Raw genomic sequence first — 22,131 nt, 5'->3', positions numbered from 1 at the left:
ATCTAATAATAACATTGTTTTTGCAGATTTTTCAATACTTTGATATCATGCCAAATTGTACCATTATAATCAGACCAGGCATTATGTATGATACACATATTCACTGATATTTTACATAAAGGTACATCAGGTTATATACACTCAAAGTTCAATAATGGGCAATAAACACAACAGTAAGGCATTTCTGTACTACTGTGTAAGGCCACATGCATTAAATCTAAATATATATGAATAATTGAAGTTCTAAGAGGTATAAAAGAACATAAAAATAAAAACATGCACACATATGAATGAGTAGCTACCCGTACATTTCATGTGCACATGAAACTACACATGACTTACAAAGATGCATTTATATTAATATTACAAACATAAGATGATGGCATTTTACAATTGACATGTATGTTGTATAGAGGTAGAAAGCAATTAATTAAAACTGAACAAATTGGAAAATTTCACTGGAAAATAAATAAAGAGGCGAATTAATACAAAAGCAAATAAATACAGAATGAAATTAAAACAGAAATAACAATATATGACAAATTTTATGTATTAATTAATCCCTTTTTTTAGATTATTATTTCTGATGCATTTAAAAACATTTATTTATTAATTTATTTATTTATTTATTTAACCAGTTACTGTTCTCCTTAATGCTGTACATAACGGTACACTGTGAATATAAGTAATGTTGACCGAAGTAGCAATAAAAATTCATCCAGATTTGATTTTATTTTATTTATGGTTTATAAACTGTACTGCTACTACTTGCTGGAAAAAGCACTGAGGAGACAATTATTGTAACTATTTCACATTGACTGCTCCTCAGATTTTACTGTAACGCATATTTTGAATTAAATTGAATCAACTTTCGTCTTTACTTTAGTATTATTTAATTTAGATTCCCCGCAGCACTTTCGACACAATGCCCGTCGGTCACATTTGTAAGGAAAGATACGACTGAACCTTGAACACATCCATTACTTTAAAATATTTAATACTGACTAATTGGTATATGTTAGCGTAGTATATTTATTAATTTTAATTTAAACCGGGGAAATACCTCGAAAGTGCGGCAGTAGTTGTTAAAAGACATAAACATTCAGCAGCAGGCAGCAGTGGAGCCGCAGCTCCTGCTCTTTGTCTCTCTGTGCCTTTTCGGCTGATAAATGAATTTAAACAGAGGGTAAAATAAAAGCGACTCGCTCAGGACGATATAGACTAACTTAAAGATGTTCTGTTTGTAGTTTTGTAGTTGTCGTCGTTCTTTCTTGTGCTCCAAAGCTAAGCTAAGCCAATCAAGCTAGCTAGCATGCTACAGTGACTTTTCCTGCACGAGGAAAAGGATTTTTAAATGTGTCCTGATGGCTTCAACTTCTCCAGCTGAACAAGGTTTGAACGGCACGTTTTTATCTGACGTTAGAGCTGGACGCAGGTTTACACAACCTCACAGCTACACAAAGCCTCTGCAGCTAAGTTAGCTCACAATAAACCTCATCTCCTGTCCAGGGAACATTCCTCAGTCATAACATTTTGTTAAATCCATTAAGTTCACTTTACTCTTCAGTCCTAACATAGATTAGATCGATGGAACAAGTTTGTTTATAAGAAGATAAACTCAATCATTATTAGTGTAGTAGTAGAAAAATGAAAAGATGCAATTTTGGTTTGGAGATTTTTTGCAATATATTTACTGTTACTTATCGCAAAGCATAGATATAAATAAAACTAACTATATTGTCCAAACAATTAAACTCAACTCAGCTTTATTTGTATAGAACATTTTATACACACATGCCCCAAAGTACTTCATGTAGCAAACTTAAAACATGAGACAGTAAATAAATGAAAACATGCAAATTTATAAGAGTACTTCACAGCAGCCATACTGATATGAAAAAGGAGGATAAACAGGTGTTACTAGTGATACTATTTAAGGGCTGCTTCAACACCTATGTTCACCTTACTATTTCATTTTAGTGTGGGCGCTGTGAAAAAAAAGACTTTTAGGGTCACAACAATAAAACAATAAAATGTTTTTTTTTAAATTCAGTGAATTAAAGTCAATAGAATAAAATAGGGGTAAAGGGAAAAGATAATGTAAAAACTAATGATTAAAAGGCAATAACATTACTCTGAATTGAAAGCCAGCATAAATTATTTGAAAGGGGCTTTTAGTTTCCTTTTTAAAAATACAGAGAGAGTTTGCCATTATTATATCCAGAGGCAGCGAGTTCCACAGTTTAGGGGCAGAAAAACAGAGCGTCCTCTCTCTGTTGCTTTTGTGGAACAAGGAAAGAAAGAAAAGCTGTGAATTATCTTAAAAACAGAAACACATAAAATTAAAGGGGGTCTCTGATGAAGGGAGGAGCAGAGTATTTTAAAGCTTTAAAAATGATTTAAAAAAACCTTTCAAATCAATTCTAAAAGAGGTGTCGTCTTTTTTCTGATTTTTTTAGGTGATCCGGTAAAAATGGATTTCCATTAATCTAAATGAGTAATAATGAAAGTGCAAGAGAATATATTTCTGAATTAAAAGGTACATAATAATATTCCTAAAATGAAAAAAGGATGTTTTAAACCTTATTAAATTTGAATCACAACTATCTGTATGCCTTTGGTTAAGTATTTATTGAAATGTTACATATATTACAACACACATTAATTAATGAATTGTTATATTATTTAATAGCAGCATGGCAAGAACGTGACACTTGTCTGGCTCCTGACCCAAGAGATGGCACCCTGCGAGAAGCCACCATTCAGAGACTGACCACCTCTCATAACAATGACACCATAGCATGGGTGGTATTCACCGGCCATAGTAAAAATGAAGAAGAGGAGGAGGAAGCTGTACCTGTCTCAAAACTCAAGAGACTGGGCCTGAATCGCCTCACCCAGGAGAAACCTGTGTTTCCCAGCAGCATCACAGACCCCAGGCTATGCGTCCCCTTAGAGCTTAGTGGTGGTGATGAAGACAGAGTCCCCTACACCATCAACAGATACCTGAGGGATTACCAGAGAGAAGGTATCAGGTTCATGTACAAAAATTACATGAGGTCCAGAGGTTGTATCCTGGGGGACGACATGGGCCTGGGAAAAACTGTACAGGTAAAAAGTGTATTAGCTGCAAAATTATTTTCAGAATTAGTTAAATATTTTATATTCAAACTTTTTTACTTAATGTGGCTGTTTCTCTTGCTTTCATTCTTTCCACCCCTTTGATCTGATTTTAGGTCATCGGTTTCCTTGCTGCTGTGTTGCATAAAACAGGCACATGGGAGGACGTCCAGAACAACAGGCCTCAGTTTCTGCAGAGTCAGACGTCCTCCAAGCAAAGTAAACCCAACAAAGTGGGTATTGAAATATGCTACTTACATAAAGAAATATTATGAATCATAAAACATCCTGCTAGGAAAAATATAATATCAGTTGCGATCAAGAGCAACAGTAGTGTAAAGCTACAGATATTAGAGAGTATTTATTTGTCACCATCATGTTTTGTGTTTCCATGATCTGGTGTTCTAGGTGTTCCTCATTGTGGCCCCACTGTCGGTGCTTTATAACTGGAAAGATGAACTGGATACGTGGGGTCACTTCCAGTGTGTGGTGGTTCACGGGCTGAGGAAAGAGGAGGAGCTGGCACGCATCAAGAAGGGACGCGTTGAGATCGCTCTCACTACCTATGAGACTCTGCGTATTTGTCTTGATCAGTTTAATAAGTAAGAACTATTAAACTGCACAACTCACACAATCCATAAATATGTGTTAAAAATTGTAACTATATTTTATGACTAAAATGTACTTTTACCATCTGTACAGCATAGACTGGTCTGCCGTGGTTGTGGATGAGGCCCACAAGATAAAAAATCCAAACTCTCAGATCACTCAGGCCATGAAGGATCTGAACTGTAAGGTCAGAGAGCTTTATGTTTCTGTTATTATTTCAGTGTACTGTTACTAGTGCATAAGAAATTCACCCATTACAGCAGCTCAAGGATCAAAGTACAGGTAGAAAAAGAGAGGTTTAATAAAAATGAAATAAAACAAAACTATAATTATATACATATATAACTATATACGCTATATACAGTATATCTTTTACTCATACAGTTGTGTGGATGATTGTACAGGATAATTGCACACATCTTGTTAATACATATGGTGTGTAGCATTATCTTAAGTAAATTTATCTTAAATTTCAACATATTGGCCTGTAAAGTGAATAATTACACAGAGATTAGATTACAGGATGGTTTCATTGTATGAATGACTATAATAGCACAGTAAAATTTTAAATATATATTGCAAAAGATTTACTGTGTATGTATATACAATATATATGTACTAATGACTAGAGTCTGTGTGAGTCTCAACTATTTACTAATAGTTGAGAGTACAGCTTGTGTCATTAAGAAGTTTAAAGTCTGCACTCAAGCTGTCCTCATTTCTGCTGCATTTAAAATATACTGAATTGTGCGTCCATCATAATAAGCTGCTAATAAAATAGTAAGTTTAACTTTGCATTTGAACCCTGCTTTTAATGCTCTGTACTTATATTTTCATCAGATCAGAATTGGCCTCACTGGCACCATCTTACAGAACAACCTTGAGGAGCTGTGGTGTGTCATGGACTGGTAGGTTAGCTTTAATATTTTAGTCATTTTGTTCCCTGTAGTTCAAGTGATATGAAAGCAATTTGCAACATTTTCCTAAAAAATAGTTTCTCTTAACTTTAAAGCATGCTTTTTTTTATTTTATACAGGGCTGTACCTGGCTGTCTTGGCAGCTTAGGACATTTCAAGAACAAGTTTTCAGATCCGATTGAGCAAGGCCAGAGGCACAGTGCAACCAAACGTGCCCTAGCTACAGGGAGGAAGACTGTGAGGGCCCTTGTGAGGAAGATTTCTCACTGGTTCCTCAGAAGGACGAAGGCTCTCATCAAGGAACAGCTGCCTAAAAAGAATGACAGGGTACGATTGGTTTAGTCAAACCAAGTTCCCCGTTCTCTCACAATCACTATCTACATCACAATATTCCATTATCATAATATTCAAATGAATGTCCGTGCTATCTAAAATCCTCCCTTAAAGAAATTTTCTGTTGTGTTTTCTCGTAGGTGGTGTATTGCTCTCTGACAGACTTCCAGCAGACTGTGTATCAGACAGTCCTGGACACTGAAGATGTGAAGTTACTGCTGAAGTCTTCAGAGAAATGTGGCTGTCATGGTGGACGCACCCGCAGAAGCTGCTGTTATAAAGTTAGTTCACCCCCTTTTACAATTGTGTGCTTTTGTATGCTGGGTATTCTAATGGGTTAAACTTAATTGTAACAACATGCTCAAAGTTAATGCAACTGTTGCAGTGCATTGAGTAAAATCAGAAGCTCTCTGTCCACATTAAATCCATTGAATATGCACTTTTGTCATGTAATCAGATCACATAACTATCAGCCTTATTTTTTTCCATTAAGAAACAAACAAATTAAATGTCAAACCCTCAAATAATATCATTTTCTTTTATTGCAGACAAACTCAGAAGGCGTGAAAATGAAGGAGTTGTACTTTAGTTACTTGGCCATATTGAGGAAGATTGCCAACCATGTAGCGTTGCTTCAGTCCACTGCAGCCACCAGCAAGAAACAGGTAGAAACATGTTGCACTATAACTTCTTTTAGTGCCCTTCATAAGAGCTATCTGTTAGAGGGTTTTTCCAAACTAAGTTTGTCTTCGAATGGTGTATTTTGTTCATTATAAGGACTCATTTGTTTTTTCCAGGAAAAGTATGTGGGGGCCATATGTGCAAAGGTATTCCAGAAGTTTCCAGACTTTGTGCAGAGATGCAAAGATGAAGCGTTTGAGGCCTTGTCTGATCCGATGTACAGTGGAAAGATGAAGGTACAGTCTGGTGACAAAGGCTCGGTCACCTGCTCAATATGGGCTGTTTCAGCATGGATTAATATATCTGTGTTCTTTTTCAGGTTTTGCAGAAGCTGCTAAAATATTATCTTCCAAAGAAAGATAAAATACTTTTGTTTTCCCTCTCAACCAAGGTGAGAACTGTGTTTGTTTGTGATGAAATCTGAATTTGTGTCAATGTGTTTGCAAACGTGTTTGAAGAGATATATTGCTTGAGAGTTGGATGAGCAGCAGGGCGAGATGTTTCCCCGTAGGAAAAGGATTTGATACTCAGAGTGATGTCATCCAAAAGGGATTTTAGATGGTGTCAGCGTTGGAGTACGCTGGTTGATTTTAGAGCTTTATGCCCATTCACATTCAATCAGCCTTTCAACACAAGAACAAGCTTGAACACACACTCTTAATTGCCACTGCTGTTAGGGCAGATGACTTGTTTACAGAGAAAATAATAGCAGGAGACATGGTTTTCACATAACATAGATTAAGAATAGGTGAGCCTTTGGTTTTATAAGTGAGGGCAATTAGAGTTTTTAAGATAATTAAACTCTGCAGAGTCTAATAGCTGCTGTCACCTGAGACAGTATGATAACATTTCTTGGTGCTTTGAGGTCATATTTTTATTGCCTATGTTTTGCTCCATACAGTTTTGATTATGCTCAGCATCACCCCTATAGTATATCTACATATATACAGGCCAAGGGGTACTAGGTTTAGCTTTTTTATTAAATTTGTTTTTATAGAATCAACGTTTTATCTCTTGCACAAACTCAACCTCTGACAATGAGTGAATTCACATAATAGATGTAGAGATGTCTACACAGTTGATTCATGTATAGGTTTGAACTCTTCACATTTGTTTGTTGTGTGTTTTGAATCTTTCAGATGTTAGATGTGCTGGAGAGCTACTGCATGGCCGAAGGGCTGGACTACAGCAGGCTCGATGGAAACACCAAAGCCAAAGAGAGAGTCCAGATCGTCAAGGATTTCAACAGTTCCTCTCACATGAACCTCTGCCTGGTTTCCACCATGTTAGTCCAACAATAACATTCAGTTAGTTTCTCATATTTAATATTAATGTTTTAGGCTTTTAGACATGCTGTTACCTCAAATTAAAGCTATACCTGTATGGGCTATATGAGAATATTTAGTGCTGTATCTGCTATAATTATTTCTATTTTCAGTAAGTGCTTATTTTAAACATATTGAAAACCTTGAACCTGCTGTTAACTGACTCTTTGTTCTCTCAGGGCGGGTGGCCTTGGTCTTAACTTTGTAGGGGCCAATGTGGTAGTGCTATTTGACCCCACATGGAACCCAGCCAATGACCTCCAAGCTATTGACAGGTAGGTTGTGGAACATATCTTGACTTAACAGTGTGTTTTGATGTATATTCAGCCGTATAAGTTGAATTTTATGGAAAGCATTCTGTTTCAATTTCTCTCGACTGGCTTCAAAAAGCACTGTAACTGCTAGTATAGTGTACCTAGTCATTCTGTGCTGACTAATTTCACATTTGACATAAACACATAACTATATCGACACAAAGGTATCATGTACACAGATAAAGACTGAATGTAAAGTTTATATGTTTGTGTCTCTCCTCAGGGTGTATCGTATTGGCCAGTGCAGAGATGTGACTGTTTTCAGGCTGATCTCATTGGGGACAGTAGAGGAGATCATCTACCTCAGACAAGTTTACAAACAGGTAACAGATAAATATACCCATTTAATCATAATATAGAAATGATTTTGATGATGTAATTGTCTGTGGGGATGACGGCAGATGAATTCTTCACCTCAGAAAAATTTACTAACAGCACAAATCAAAGAAATACTAAAATGCCACAATAACTCTTTGTACTTCATCTGTTTTATAAATTCCCCATTAGACATTTTTCTATGGTAACAAAATTGAGGCAGTTTGATGTATAAATTAACAACTACAGCATCATGTTGAGGTCATTTTTTCTTACTGTTTATGTTATTATTATTATATTGACATTCAGGTAAATCTGTACCACCAATTTCACACCTCTAGTAACATTTCAGGGGAAATACTGTGAAGGAAAGCAGTAATATTGCAGGGGTATAAAGCACATAAAGGATTATATCAGTCTCATGAAAGACGTTTTCATGTGGTGCCGGTGAACTAATTATAAGATTTAAGTAACAACTGGAGTCACAACATCTCCAATATCCAATGGCCTTTTAATGCTCCTTTTAATGGGTCAAATACATGTTTCTGATTAAAAAAAAATGATTATTGAATACATTACAAGAGCATCCAACAAAAACAGCTCCTCCCCCACCATGTTTCTGAATATAATTTTCCATCACAAATATATACATCTGCCTTTGCCCCATCATCTTCTTCTGTTGATTTTTTTGGTAGCATCCATTAATGTCGCGTTACCACCATTACTGGACTCTCCCTTGCCCTATCTATTCCTTCATTGCCATGGCATGTGTGAAAGGGCACAAGATCAAAATGTTCCTGAGTGCAGCTGCATGTGTGAATCGTGAAAATTTGTAGCGGTGCCTAAAGGGTTATCCCAGTGATTTACCAGGAAATGTGTGTGAAAGAAGCTTATGACGGAAAGTAATTTTTGTAAAAATGCTTCCAAATGTGAACTTTGTCCTCTGTGTCAGTATCTCTAAGTACATTTTTGCACCTTCCTTTCTATCTTCCAGCAATTGCAGTCCTCAGTTATGGGCAAGGAGAGTGCACGGCGGTACTTTGAGGCAGTGCGTGGTGTCCATAAGGGAGAGCTGTTTGGGATCAAAAACTTCTTCAGGCTGCAGACCCAGGGGACGTGCCTCACGCGACAGATACTAGAGGTTAGATAGCTTACATGCCTTTTACTGTTTGATTAATGATGTATTCTACTGTACTGTTGCATACTGCCTCAAATCACCTCATACCACTGACTCGTATCTTCAGTCACAATACCAAATCTTACAAAACAGTCAACGAAACTTTTCCTTTGTTTCTGTTTTTTTGGAATTCATCCATATACAGTCAATGGACTAGTAATGGTGAAGAACATCAGTCACATGCCTAAAACACCTAGAAAATATCAAGGACTGCATGATACAAATAAAAAAATGAAGGATAACAAACACTTAAATTGATTTTGTACAATGAAATGTTTGTGTTTTGATGAATGTGTGTCTCACTTTTGCTCTTCCTGTCAGCGAGAAGGACATGTGGAGTCGGGTGTAATGACAACAAGCACACACACAGGCGAAGAGAAGGAGGAGGAGGAGGCGAAGGGAGTTAGCGTGAGTAACTCTGCCGTTCTCAGAGACCCAGAACATAGGGCACTCGTCTTTCCCATCCCTCACTCTGTCTTCTTTCCCAGGCGGCCCACTCATCCTCCCATTCCCACGTGAAAGAGGGGATACCTCAAACAGGGACCTTCCTGTCTGTCAGTCAACCAACCCACACACAATCTCATTGAACCTTTTCTGCCTTAGCTCCAATTTCTTTCTTTATTGCTTCCTCAGTTCCTCTTTGTTTTATTAAAGTCGTGTTCTCTTTAAGGGGTGAGATATGTGACATTTATGAGAAAAACAGCTTCTGCTATGACAAAATGGTTGAAATGAGATAAATGATTTTACTTTTAGAGGAAGAATGTGGAGAAAGTCATTCTGTTGTTGTCAGTATGACATGCTAACCCTACTTCAGGCATTCAAAGTGGCTGTAAATTTTACTCACATAACTGTAGATACCACAGGTTTGGGCTATTATAAGATTCATATTGTGAATTTTGTTTTGCAGTGGGGAAAAAAGCAACAAAAAGATCAACGATCAGACTGATATAATAAAAATAGTTTGGATCAGGAGAAATCTGATTGCAGATTAATCGGCCCCATTATGCACAAAAAAAAACTTTGATTTCATCAGAAACTCAATAACCTGAACATAAACACATCAAAATAAATAAATAAATCAAACTAAATCAAATAACATCAAACTAACCATAAAAAATATTTAGGTGGGAGCCATTTTTTATTTTTTAAGATATTGTCAGCCACTAAGTTTCAAAGTTCCAACAATACTGGGTTTGTAAAATATCCTGTCGAGCTCTTGTCTTTTTGCATGTATGATGATGAGTGTTTGCAACATACTGAGCATTAGTTTTGTGTTTTTCAGATGTTTCTTTGGAGGTTTAGATGTTTTGGTTTTTTTCCGTGAAAACCTGTCACATTTGGAACCTATGGTAGTTGACTGAACTGAAACTGACCACAGCTCCTGTTCTCTCTCAGTGTGAAAACTGCAAACATTTAACAGTGACCTTTCAAGCACACAGGACATAAGTATATAATACTCTTTACAAAATTGCTAATGCCATAAATTTTTGGTGGAGTATCACTTAAAGGCCTTGGCCTACAAAAACCATCAGTTCTTAATTTTTTTGTGAAACTGAAGGATCAGGCTTTGTCTGCCTCTCACTTTCTCTCTGCTGCTGTGTAAAACAGCTGGATGTAATTACTAACTCATCCTAATGGAAGCAGCAGACCACACTGAAGCCTATCTTCTGCTTTTCTTCAGCTATTTATTTACACAGTGATACCCCTTATCATCCTGTTCCCAGCCAGGTCCTTTTTACAGGGCTGTTGCTCCACTGAGGCCATTCAGATTCTTTCAAAAACACAGAATACACTGGGGTGCCTTAACACGCACACACAGAGGCTCCAGGCGTTTAAGCACCAACATGCACACACACAAGTATGGCAGAGTTGGGGAAGAGTCATCCAGTTGGCAAATTTTGTGAAATTAGAACCACTGTTGGTGGTCTGTCTCATAAAGGCCCATTCAGACAAGTCAAGGAAATGTTGTGACCTCTTTTATTTTCTCTGTATTACATCATGAAGGGAGGGCATATGTCACATTGATGTTTATTATGATTTATTGATACAAACATCTGTTTTGTATTACACAATGAAATCTCACATGAGCTGGTGGTCTGAAAGATGGCATGAACAAGGGAAGTGAAGAATCTGTAACCTTCCGGTGCCATTTTGTTCTTTTACTACAGAGCTTTCTAGAAGCGCCTGCTGGCCAAACACTCAAATACTTAATTAAGTCAAGTTGGCTAAAATTGGGTTAACAGGTTGTGATTTGCTGCACGACCATAAATCTCTGGTTCAAAACAACGCAAGCGTGACAGTAGGGAAATGTTGCTGGACACTGGCTGCAGCCTTGGGGGAAAAAATCTCCACAGGTCTGCTGATTTTATAACTAAACTATAGGAAGAAGCGCACTTTTTATTTCTCTGACTGTGTTAAAATCAGATTCCTCCTACTTTGCACCAACTTTCTATGCCAATATGTCCCTACGTTTCTTTAGCGGTTTGTCTTTGTTTTATTTAAGGAGCCTGGAGGTTCTTCACGTAGAGATGGCCCTGTACCAAATGATGAACAAGCCAAGGAGATTAAGGTATCCAGAGGGGTGCTGGACTTCAGCAGTGGCAGTGACGAGGATGAAGAGGAGCAGAGGCTTAAGAGGAAGACATCAAGACCCAGTACAGTAGATGGAAACAGGGGTGGAAATGCTGCCTCTAGTCCTGGTCAAATGAGCCTCCTCCAGCATGGTTTCTCCAGACTCCTCGAACGGGTCAAAGGAAAACCGGAGTTAGGAGAAGAGGACAGTAGTACGGGCGTCGATGAAAGCCCCTCTGAGGACGATGCTGAGGATCAAAAGAGAGAGGGTACCTCCTCCGGCATCTGCAAGAGCTCCAGTACAGGAGATGGAGCAGTCTGCCATCCTAAATTGGGAATGAAAACATGGGACATCTCCAGCGGTTCGGACCCTGAGGACAAGGAGAATGGAGATAGGGGCAGACATGAGAGGATTTCTCTGGCAAAACAGAGAGATGATGCTGTAAGAAAGAGACAGGGCCTTAAAGTGGGGGATGAGAGTGATGCAAATTCCTCACCAGATAAAAAGAAACCTAACAACCTCAAAATACTTCAGAAAGTGCACCGCTTTCAGGGTTACTCAGATGAATCTGAGGATTTGGACATAGAGACACTGACAGGGCCCAAGAAGGACACTTTATATTCACATAGTAAAGGAGGAGGCAAAGGGAAAAGAAGGCAAGATGGCAACAGAAAGAGGCAGAGTTGTAGTGTCAGGGACAAGGCCAGATCCAAATACTCAGAAGACATAGAGACATTCACATCTTCAGACGAGGAACACACTCCTGTTAAGAAAGGGAGACCTGCAGGATATCACCTCACATCTCCACAGACAGAAAGGTCTGGAGTTGAGTTGTCAAAAAGCGGACAAAGTGCTGCAATCAACAGGACCGAGAGACGAGCAGGGACGTCCAAAGCTGTTTCATTTACAAGTCTGAAAGGTCAGAATTCCCCGGCATCCAAAGGGAATGATGTGACTCTCGACAGTGTGCTAGGTCAGATTAAATACCTACTTTTAAATACTTAGAATTTTAATGAACTTAATTTCAATGTTAATGATGTATATTTCTGTTTAAAGGGGGCGTACAGGAGGTGATGTATACTCACTCTAACCAGCGTGTGGTGGGCGGGAGCAAAGCAGAGGAGCTGATCAGTAGAGCGGCTGTACGAGACGTGTTTAAACTCAAGATGTACTCTCAGGTGCCAGCCAATCACCTTGTAGGCACACTAGAGGTATGTACAGTATCATAGTAAAGGGATATTTCAGATTATTTAAAGTACTGATGTACGAGTCAGTGCATTACCTACAGTAGATGGCGGTTGACATGCCCTACTTTGTAGAAGCAGAGAGAAGCACCAGCATCGGAGCTAAGCAATGAACTGCTGTGGACTGGGTCAGCAGCAAAAGTTATTGTAGCCATTTAAGATGCCCACCTGAAAAAAAAAAACTATATCAATTTAAGTATACATTATATATAGGATATTTTCACTGCATTACCTCGCCATCAGACAACCTTTTCTGACAGGAAACCACACTATACAAGCCAAATATTGCTTTCTCTTGCTTAAATGTATTGTTTTGACAAAGACATTAATTACACCTTGTAGAAAACAGAATTCTGGGTCTGTCGCTGCCTTGATCTGTTAAATTGTTTATTGTCTGACTTCAGTGAATCTGAACTGACCTTTTAAAACACTGATTTTGCACAGAGTTTGGCTGGTTTGGAGAGAGCAATGTTTGACTTATACAATTAAGGTTCCCCTTGACAGCAAGGTAAAATGGTAGAAAATATTTTAATATAGGTTATAGTTGAACTGAAATACACATGTGAAAATACATTTTGCTGCTGACCCAGTCCATAGCATTAAATTGCTTAACTTCCTATACCGGGACTCCTGCTGCTGACAATAGACAAGTGCCTCATACAACTTCACTTCAAATAATGCTAACAGTCCCTTAAGCACTCGTCTGGGATTCTTATAGTATAATACTGTGGTTGTATCTGCCACAGATGCACCCATGTACAGATGGATTGTTAAAGGATAAATTCATCCAAAATATTTTTTTATAAATAAATTGTTCATCATTTCAAACATTTTAATGAGAGTAGAGGTCAGTATGCACAAATCCTGAGTAGATGTACAAATAAATACATTTTTCCTGTCACCTGTAATGATTTGGAGATGAATTCGGACAACTTCTTGCCATCTCAAATCACATTAGATAAATTAAATTGCATTTGAAAAACATGAATATATTTTTCCAGAAACTGTGAGAGGATTTCTCAATAATCCACGGATCTCATTGTCAACAATGTCATTTAAACATGTTTTCTACCAAAAGAGTGTCTGGTAATTGCGTAATGGTGTGCAGAGTATGGCCTGCCAACACTGTATCAGACACACATGTGACATGAGAGTGGATGTAAACACATACTGCTCTGCACTTCACAACAGTGTAGGTTACCTGTATTCAGATCTGTGGGTCATAATGCTTCATGTTTATCTCCACTTTCATGTCAATAAAAGCCTGAACATCTTAGCCAATAGTACTGAATAGTTGAAAGAGACAGTTGGTGAGCAAATTGTTCATGAGGTTTATGTAATACTCTGGTTTATTTTCTCTTGATTTTTGGATTAGACATGTTTAATATTTGAAGTGTAAATATTTGGTATGATGCAACACAAAAGTCATTGATCCCTGCTGTTGTGTTGATAGCTGACATCTCCGCAGAAGAAACGGCCAGATTTAAGCAATCATAAAACTTTCTTAATAAATAGATGGCACCTCATAAGAGAAACTTGTGTTTTGGAGTGATTCGGCTGAACAGAGCACTTAATCCCAGGGCTGTACTGCAGAGTTTGGAGCTTTGTGAAGCGTTCAAATATTGATTTAGAATTTGAAAATCAATTAACAGCTCTTATTGATGTCTATTAAATCCAGGTATTTCTGCACAGTTAGAATTAGATTCCAGTCGTGGTTGTGTAGGAATGTTTCTGACTTATTTCCAATAACTCCAGAGCATTGTTAAACCCAAAAGTTAAGATTTTGTGAAAATGATAAATCTTGTTTCATTTCCAAAATTCACAATATATTCTTATTTAACAAAATACTCTGCTTCAATCCATATTTGTTGGTGTTTAGCCTTTTAAAATATCATTTTCATTGCAGACAAAAAACTGTTAGCTCTCACGCTTGCTGCACACGAAGTGAGGCCCGTATCTGTAATGACGGTCTAGCAGCAGTTCTAACAGCTATCGCAAATTAATTTTATGTGAAAAAAATGACAAGATATTCATTTAAAACAGATGATTTAATGAATAAAAGAAATTAGGCTAATGGGTCCAGTATTTACTTTATTCAAATGGAGCATTTTGTTTGAGTATTTTTTGTGAGTGTGATGACAACAGACATTCAACATTCAAAGCCTCATTTGAAAGCCACAGAAGAAGCTATGGATGTCAAAAGATGACATTTGGTCATACCCTACTTATTTATCCTGTTCATATTTTCCAAAAAATGTAACACTGACAATAAAAATGCTCAGTGTACACTACGGCCTTCAAATTATATTAACAGACAACAAAATAAATGATTCCGTATAACAATTAAAATAAAAATGTAACCATTAAGAGTTAAAAGATGAAAAAGAAAGAAAGGAGAGATAAGTTAGCTTTAACCACAATATAATGGTCTTTTACAGCACTTTGTGTGGTGAAGATAGAGAGATCAAGCAGACATTCATTCAGTAATGTGAGAGTTTCCGTGTAGTTAATAAAAAGTTTCTTTTTTCTGAAAAAAATCTACCCTATTTGTAAGTGAGTAGGTTATCTTTTCCAGAGGCACACAACTGTTCAACATAACATACTTGAGTCTGAGACAAAAACCGGTCACTGCTTCTATAAAACCTCACTCTTGTTTGATTTTTACCAGAGCCTGTCAGAGAGCCAACCAGACAGTCAGCCGTTGCCTTCTACTGTCAGACTGGAGAAGCCTAGTGTCGACCATCCGGTCACCTTCGCCAACAAGAGCGTGCACAAGACCAGACACACCACCTTCATCATTGGAGAAACTCCCCAGGGAATACGCAGGTACTGAAAGGACTGTAAAGAGAAACAAACAGAGGTGATAGCTTTAAGGATAGAAAAAGAGAGTTTTGTAGAAGATGTTGGATTTTCCTGAAGGGTAAAGGAGCGTAGGATAGTTAGGGTAGACACAGTAAAGGAAAAATGACTTAAGATAAGAGAGCCTGCAACAGATGGAAAAAAGAAAAGGTGTGAATGGGATTAAATTGGACCAGTGGATGAAAGGAAGAAAGGAGGTGTAAAGAGGGGGAGCTGGAAGAGAGGAATTCCTGGCAGTGTTGGGAAGTAGGCCAAAACTCACCACAGATATGGTGTTGAGCGCCCCCACTCGGGCCTCAAGAATCGTGTGTGTGTGTGTGTGTTTAGTGAGAGACCACCTCTGAGCTTTCCCTTCCACCTATTTCCCAGCATCATGCCAAAGATTACCCAGTTATGTTCAGGCCCGACAGTGCAGGAGTTTTCCTCTCCACAACCACAGCCCTCCTGAGACGAACCAGAAATGATTGCCTGAGGACTTCCAAACCCACGCTGATATACACACACACACACACACACGTCCTAACAAGCATTTACACACACTTACAGACGCTCAAATACACACCTCTGTCCTGCTGCATCACCTCCGCCCCCTGCCTTCCACACACTCGTATACAGACACACAGACACCTCTGTGGCTCCAATCTCACTCCCTAAGGAGGAGACTGTATCTCTGCCCAGAGGCTCACCAGGGAGCGAAAATACACACTGGTTATATTGATATCCCCTCAATTAACCTCGCTGTTTAATGATTTAAATCCACATGCACGTCATGTTTTACTGCAGTTACTTTTATTTATTGTTTTTCCAGTGAAAGCCACAAATGGTAAAAACACGACCATAATGCAGCTGTACCAGCAGCAACTTTGAAGTATTTCTGTCCCAGAGTCTGGTTAGACCAAAGTTTTAATGATTGCCTAGAAGCTCAGGAAAAACACCTCATACTGCATGCCTGTCTAGATATGAGCCTCAATATGTGGATGACTATTTGTCTTAGGCAAGGCCTGACAGATCTGCAGAATATTTGATTAATAATAAAGGCCCTGTGGCTTTTTAAAGATGTTTTACATGTGATTTAAACGGCCAATATCTAAGATTTAGGGACGTCTATTGGCAAAATATGCCAGGAAAGGAATATAATATTAATAAGTGTGTTTTCATTAATGTTATGGCTGCACAATTAATTGCAATATTATTGAAATCACAATATGGTGACCCAGAACTAAATCACGATCTTTAGAAAAAGGAAAAATGTTTGAGAAAACAACATTATAATGAAGTACTGTAGTGCTGCAGAGATGTCCTGGACTGAAAATCTTGTTTTTCAGATGAAAGAAAACATGTTTATTTGCTGCAGACCCCGACAAATATCATATCATGACGATTTTAGTAGTTTCGGCACATTTTCAGTACAGCAGGGAAAACAAAAAAATCATGTGAATAGCCTGTTATTTATTTTAACATTCAACAGTGGCCATAAAAGTTACTGTAACAGTTAAGGTGCTTAAATACTGACATCTAGTCAACAAGAAACCTATAAATAACAAATGTCAGTAATGTTCCACTGTCAGATGCTTAAATCCCCTATTCTTAGACTTAGTGTGGTTACAAATCCACACATAAAAACACAGCATTTATTATTGCTTTGGTCTGAATCTGCAGTGAGAAACTGAACACTGGAGAGAAGGACGCACCTTCCACACAATTTTTTGTCTCATTCTGCCAATCAGCATAGTGGGGTGATGCTGTCATAAATGACATGTTTGAGTTTCCACTGACAAATCGTTAGCCAACCAAAGTCAGCACACGGTTTGACACTAATCTTTGTCCATACTAACTGGGACCAACAACACTACGTGAGCTTGACTAACTGGGCTAAGCTAACCAGGGAGCTACAGCAGATACACAACGATTGGTCACGAGGCATGGCGAACCGAGGAAGTCATAGTCGTAGCCATAGCAGGCTACAAAGCTGGTTATTTTTTTAGTTTTATGTTAAATGTCCTCAATAATTCTCATTAATAAAAAATGTAAAATTAAAATACACGAGAAACTGCCACTTCCTCATATGCAATGAGGAAGTGTGAGTGGCAGTCACACTTCCTCATATGCAATGAAACAAAATGGATCAAATTTTGAACAAAAATGTGATATGGGAGGAACTGTCATACACATTTGTTGTGCATGGATGTTTTTTCACACTTGTTTCTGTCTTTGTGTCTTTTGTGTGCTTGTGTTTAGGCAGCAGCTGGAGGAAATGGCAGAAAAATTCAAATTTCCCTCAGTCCATCAGTTTGCAGCTGAGATTCTGAGAAGAAAATCCACCCAGAGATTGGCCTGGCTACAACAGTATTACACGTCAATGAACCACCCTGACCTGGCTAATACAGTAACAAACTACTTCCCACAACCTGATTCAGCACTGACCTCCTCCTCCTCTTCAACGTCCACAAAAACAGCTGCCACAAAATCTCATGTAGATACAATAACCCCACAAAAGGATGTTCCAAAAGCCAAGAGAAAGCCTAAATACACTCCGAGGAATCATGAACTCAAAACTGATCCTTATTCCCCACAAAACGATGTCTCTGTGCCACAGAAAAAGCCGCAAAATGATGTCCGAGAAACCCAGAAAAAGCAAAAGATCCCACGAAAGAATGTTCTAGAGGTTCTCAGTGATGTTCCAAGCCCAGAGTCAGAGGAGCAGGAGGAGACGTTCTGCAGTGCCAGAGGACATAATAGGACAAAGAGGGGTAGTGTTTCTAGTTCTGGAGCCTTCAGAGCTGGTGGTGGTCTTGGCTTGGATCAAGCCAGCAGCAGTGGTCTAGGGTCCGGGGAGGCTGCTGCTGCTTTCCTGAACCGCGCACACAGAGATACCCCTTCTTCTCCGGACCTCAGCCATGGCAGGTCCACCACGTCATCCAAACCCACAGCTCAGGGACAGGAACAAGAGCTAAAATTGTCTTGCAGGAGCGGTGAAACTTTTCAAGGACAGACAGAAAACCCTGAAACTACTTCCCCTCCTGAGCAGGCCGCATCTACCTCCAGTCACCGTTCCTTCCTCACAGATCTGATAGGAGACACCTCAGTCCTTGATGATTTATTAAAACCCAAATCCAGGAGGGGCCAACAAAAGGGGGCACCTAAAACACCCCCTGCACTCTCCTCTGAGTCAGTAAGCACTTATCTCACCACACCTTCTTTATCCAGAATCACTCTCAACACCAACCTCATAGACCCTCTGTCCTCTCCAAAGTCAAACACTCAAACTGCACAAAAGGCGCCATCAAAGGACAGTCGCAAAGACTTCTGGGACATCCTGAATGAGGGTAATGAGGAGAGTATCAACAGGTTAACGGACCCAGCAGAGGTGCAGCGGGTTTGCATCACAACTAAGTTTGTAGCTAGAAGTCGTTCAAGAGAGGAGGAGAGCAAGAGTCTCTGGAAGACTAATGACAAGTTCCTGTGGAAAAAATAACATAGGAGCAACAATTAGATACAGTTTTAAGTTTAATTTATACTTGTCTATTATTTACTAAAAGAACTGTATAAAAATAAAGTTACTGTATATTTAAAGCAGGCTGTCCTGCAGCAGATTTTCTGAACAGATTTATTGTATAATTTTAGAATGTCATGAAATTTGTTGCCTTCATAAAATGTCTTTTTTTATTATTTGTAAATATTCTGTATAAATTAATTTAGTGAGTTACTGGCACAATGCTGACTGTTAGTTAAATAAAACAGGGTGTTAATCACTCTAGAAATTTAAGCCTGAGATTATTGCTTTATTTCTACATTTTCAGACTAAAACCCACGAACCCTTGAGGAGCTCTAGTATTTCATCACAGAGGCATTTACTCATGTATAAAACAATGAATTGAGCCAAAAGAAATTTATTTCACAAATATATAATGTATGGCTGCAGCTAATGAGTGTTTTCATTATTGAGCAATCGTTGGACTGTAAAAAGTCAAGGTCGTGAAAAATGTCCATCACAAAGTCCAAAGTGATTTCAAGTAGTTTTCTTCGTCTGACCAACATTTCAAAACCCAAAGACATTCAGTTTTCAATAATGTCAAACAAGGAAAAACAACAATTTTGTCAGCGTCACTGCTCAAACTGTTATTGTGCCTGATATGATGTTAAGTGGATGACAGAGAAAACCCATCACACTGCAGGCATACAGCCATTATCGTTATCGGACACGACGACTGCCACCCATGGACTGTTGGTGACCCTGCGGAGATATCACTGAAAACTCTGTAATGGCTTTTACGCCTCTGTCACTCTGAACACCTCACTGCTTCTCACTCCCCTTGAGAGTGTGTATGTTGTGTAGATGGGGTGGTTTTCCTGCACAGTAATCTGATAGTCTGTGGCTCGGCTCAGTTGTGCCTCAAACGCCCCTCTGAGTGGAAGCTGCTGCGCCATTAGTGAAATAACAATAAGCAGTTGAAGACTTAGTGGAGCTGGGAGAGAAGAGGAGGGACGGGGAGTAGTTTTCACACCCATCCACCCATCTCTTAGCTAAAGTGTATCTCCAACTCTGTTACTGTGACAGATTTATTGTTTGCACTATATTTCACAGTAAACTAACAAGTTTATTAGACAGTACTTATACGCTAAGCAGACAATGTACACTAAATGGTACACTAATAAGATGTAACAAGCTGTATTTTGTTTCAAATCAGACAAAAACATAATGTATTATTTATTAGATAGTATTTGATCATTATTAGACTTTATTTCAGTGCAATTAGGGATGCATTACAACAGAACTGCACTGTAAACTAAAGTGACCTCCTTCATCTGGTCCCATACAATTAATACAATTAATTTCATGCAAAGTACAGCTGCTTATGTCTCATTAGTGTACTGAAAAATAAAGTGCCACTGATTTATTTGGACCACTCCAAAAAAAGCACAAAAAAGTTACTGACATACTAAACTCATATCTTAGCAGTAATGTGAAAACAAAGCAAGCCCTTACTGTGTGTGCGAGTGCATGTGCTGAACCTCCCAGCTGTGTGTGACCTTGTTCAGCTGTTGCACCGAACCCCGAAGAGAGCTGCTCTGTGTAAGTGTTGTGTTTTGTTTAGCAGAAATGAGAAAGTGCTGATAGCTATCAATAAACAAGAGAAAAGAGGACGTGCCTGAGCAGAACATACAGCTCGGTAAATAGTGTGTGCGTGCGTGCATGTAGACCTTCTGGGTGGTAGTTCAGGACTATCTTCACACACAATGAGGCCACACATCTGTCACACCTGTTCAAATCACAGACAGAGGAGAATAAAAAGCCCTTTCTCCTATCCCAACCCCAAACCATTCACTCTCTACTTTTCTCTCTCTGTTTCACCCACAACTGAGATTTGCAGATTCCTATCTGTCTTTCTGTAGTCATAGTCTGGTTCAAGTGAGATAGCAGAGAGGCTTAGCATTTTTCTGACAAAAGAAAGGCTCACCCACTGACTGACAGTGGTTGGAGGCTAATGGAGGCAAGCTAACATGGCTCAGTGGCAAACAAAGCTCTCTTATCCTTAATCCAACTACCATGGATATGAACTGAGACAAACAACCACCATGAACGATTGGTGACAATGTCTCAAGTCAGTCAGATGATTGTATTTTATTTTATTACATGCCGTGTGGTGCAAGGAGTCACGAGAATCACCACCAAAAGAGATTGTGCAGTTCTCCCATTAGTGTCGTCTTTGTGCCAAGGACGGGGTGAGAAGTCTGTTTATGTTTCCTGCCGCTATAACCTGGGTGTCTGTGAGTCTGTTGTAAACTGGACAGTCAGACAGAGCGGTGCAGGGACGGCTCTGGCGATGTAGGTTTATTTGCAGAAGTCAGACTGTGACACCTGGTTTGATTTGATTAGTAAAAAGCTGTGAATGAGTGTTGACCCGTGCTGACCCGGGCCTCCAGTCATGTCTGGCTCAGGTTTCCATATGTTCGCTCTGCAATGTGTTAAGAACGTCTGCAAACTGTTGCTGATTAACAAGCCAGCTCTGGTACAAATAAATGGTAAATTAAAGCCCAGGACAATTTGTCATCAAATCTAAAGCAGTACTCTATAACAATGTATCTTCATGACTACATGAGCAACAACACAAAACACATCTTTATGTTTTAAGGTATTAAGGATTTGGCCACATTGATGCCAGGGTTCCCCTTCCCATGTGCAAATGCTCTACCAAAACAAGTTCCCTTTATGCTATTTTGCAGGGGTGCTGTTGCTGCATCCTGGGATTTGCGGCATCCAATACAATGATGATTGTTCTAGAGAAATATAAACAAGCTATAAGTGTTTTTTTTCCTCTATAGAATAATGATAATGGAGGAGCCAGCCCCAAATACTAATTTAAATGTAGCTAAATGCTGATTGGTACACAGAAGAAGTTGATGTCACCTTTTTAACTGAGCCCCACCCACTCCAAACCAGTGAGAAGAACCCAGATGAAAACACCAATACAAAAATCTCTCATGTTAAATACACAGAACTGTTCTAATTTAAGCAACAAAACTGTGCTCATTTGGGATACCATCACTCTTAGTATGAATCTGAATGAGAACATTAGTTTTCAGGCTCAAGAATTATGCATCATTAGTGTGTAATTCTCCTCAGGGCAACTGTAATAATAAAAAATTCTATTTAACTGACCGTC

General features: G+C 38.7%; 1 protein-coding gene across 4 annotated transcripts; it reads left to right on the top strand.

Annotated features, from left to right (window-relative positions):
* The first annotated feature begins 1,102 nt into the window (after positions 1–1,102).
* On the top strand, positions 1,103–19,232 carry ercc6l2 (excision repair cross-complementation group 6-like 2). Of its 4 annotated transcripts, none has more exons than XM_084728702.1 (21): positions 1,103–1,392; positions 2,696–3,111; positions 3,237–3,353; positions 3,529–3,722; positions 3,823–3,916; positions 4,570–4,637; positions 4,766–4,973; positions 5,120–5,260; positions 5,528–5,644; positions 5,777–5,896; positions 5,980–6,051; positions 6,800–6,945; positions 7,165–7,260; positions 7,523–7,622; positions 8,609–8,755; positions 9,113–9,199; positions 9,280–9,345; positions 11,295–12,336; positions 12,420–12,574; positions 15,276–15,433; positions 17,705–19,232. In XM_084728702.1, exons 1-21 carry the CDS (start codon positions 1,365–1,367, stop codon positions 18,939–18,941), a joined length of 4,809 nt encoding a protein of 1,602 aa, XP_084584828.1. In that variant the 5' UTR covers positions 1,103–1,364; the 3' UTR covers positions 18,942–19,232. The 4 variants fall into 4 exon arrangements, with proteins under 4 accessions (XP_084584828.1, XP_084584831.1, XP_084584827.1 ...); XM_084728705.1 differs by having other exon boundaries at positions 2,693–3,028; positions 3,274–3,353; XM_084728701.1 differs by having other exon boundaries at positions 2,693–3,111.
* The last annotated feature ends 2,899 nt before the right edge of the window (positions 19,233–22,131 follow it).

This window comes from Lutjanus erythropterus, chromosome 10, assembly GCF_056507025.1.
Source record: "Lutjanus erythropterus isolate fLutEry1 chromosome 10, fLutEry1.hap2, whole genome shotgun sequence".
Taxonomy (NCBI): Eukaryota; Metazoa; Chordata; class Actinopteri; order Lutjaniformes; family Lutjanidae; genus Lutjanus; species Lutjanus erythropterus.
This window is presented reverse-complemented; position numbering and strand designations above follow the sequence as displayed.

Coding starts and splice junctions, on each gene's coding strand:
- ercc6l2 (XM_084728701.1), top strand. CDS start 1,365: ATGGCTTCAACTTCTCCAGCTGAACAAG. Junction 12,575..15,275: donor ACCTTGTAGGCACACTAGAG/GTATGTACAGTA, acceptor GATTTTTACCAG/AGCCTGTCAGAGAGCCAACC. Junction 15,434..17,704: donor ACTCCCCAGGGAATACGCAG/GTACTGAAAGGA, acceptor GCTTGTGTTTAG/GCAGCAGCTGGAGGAAATGG.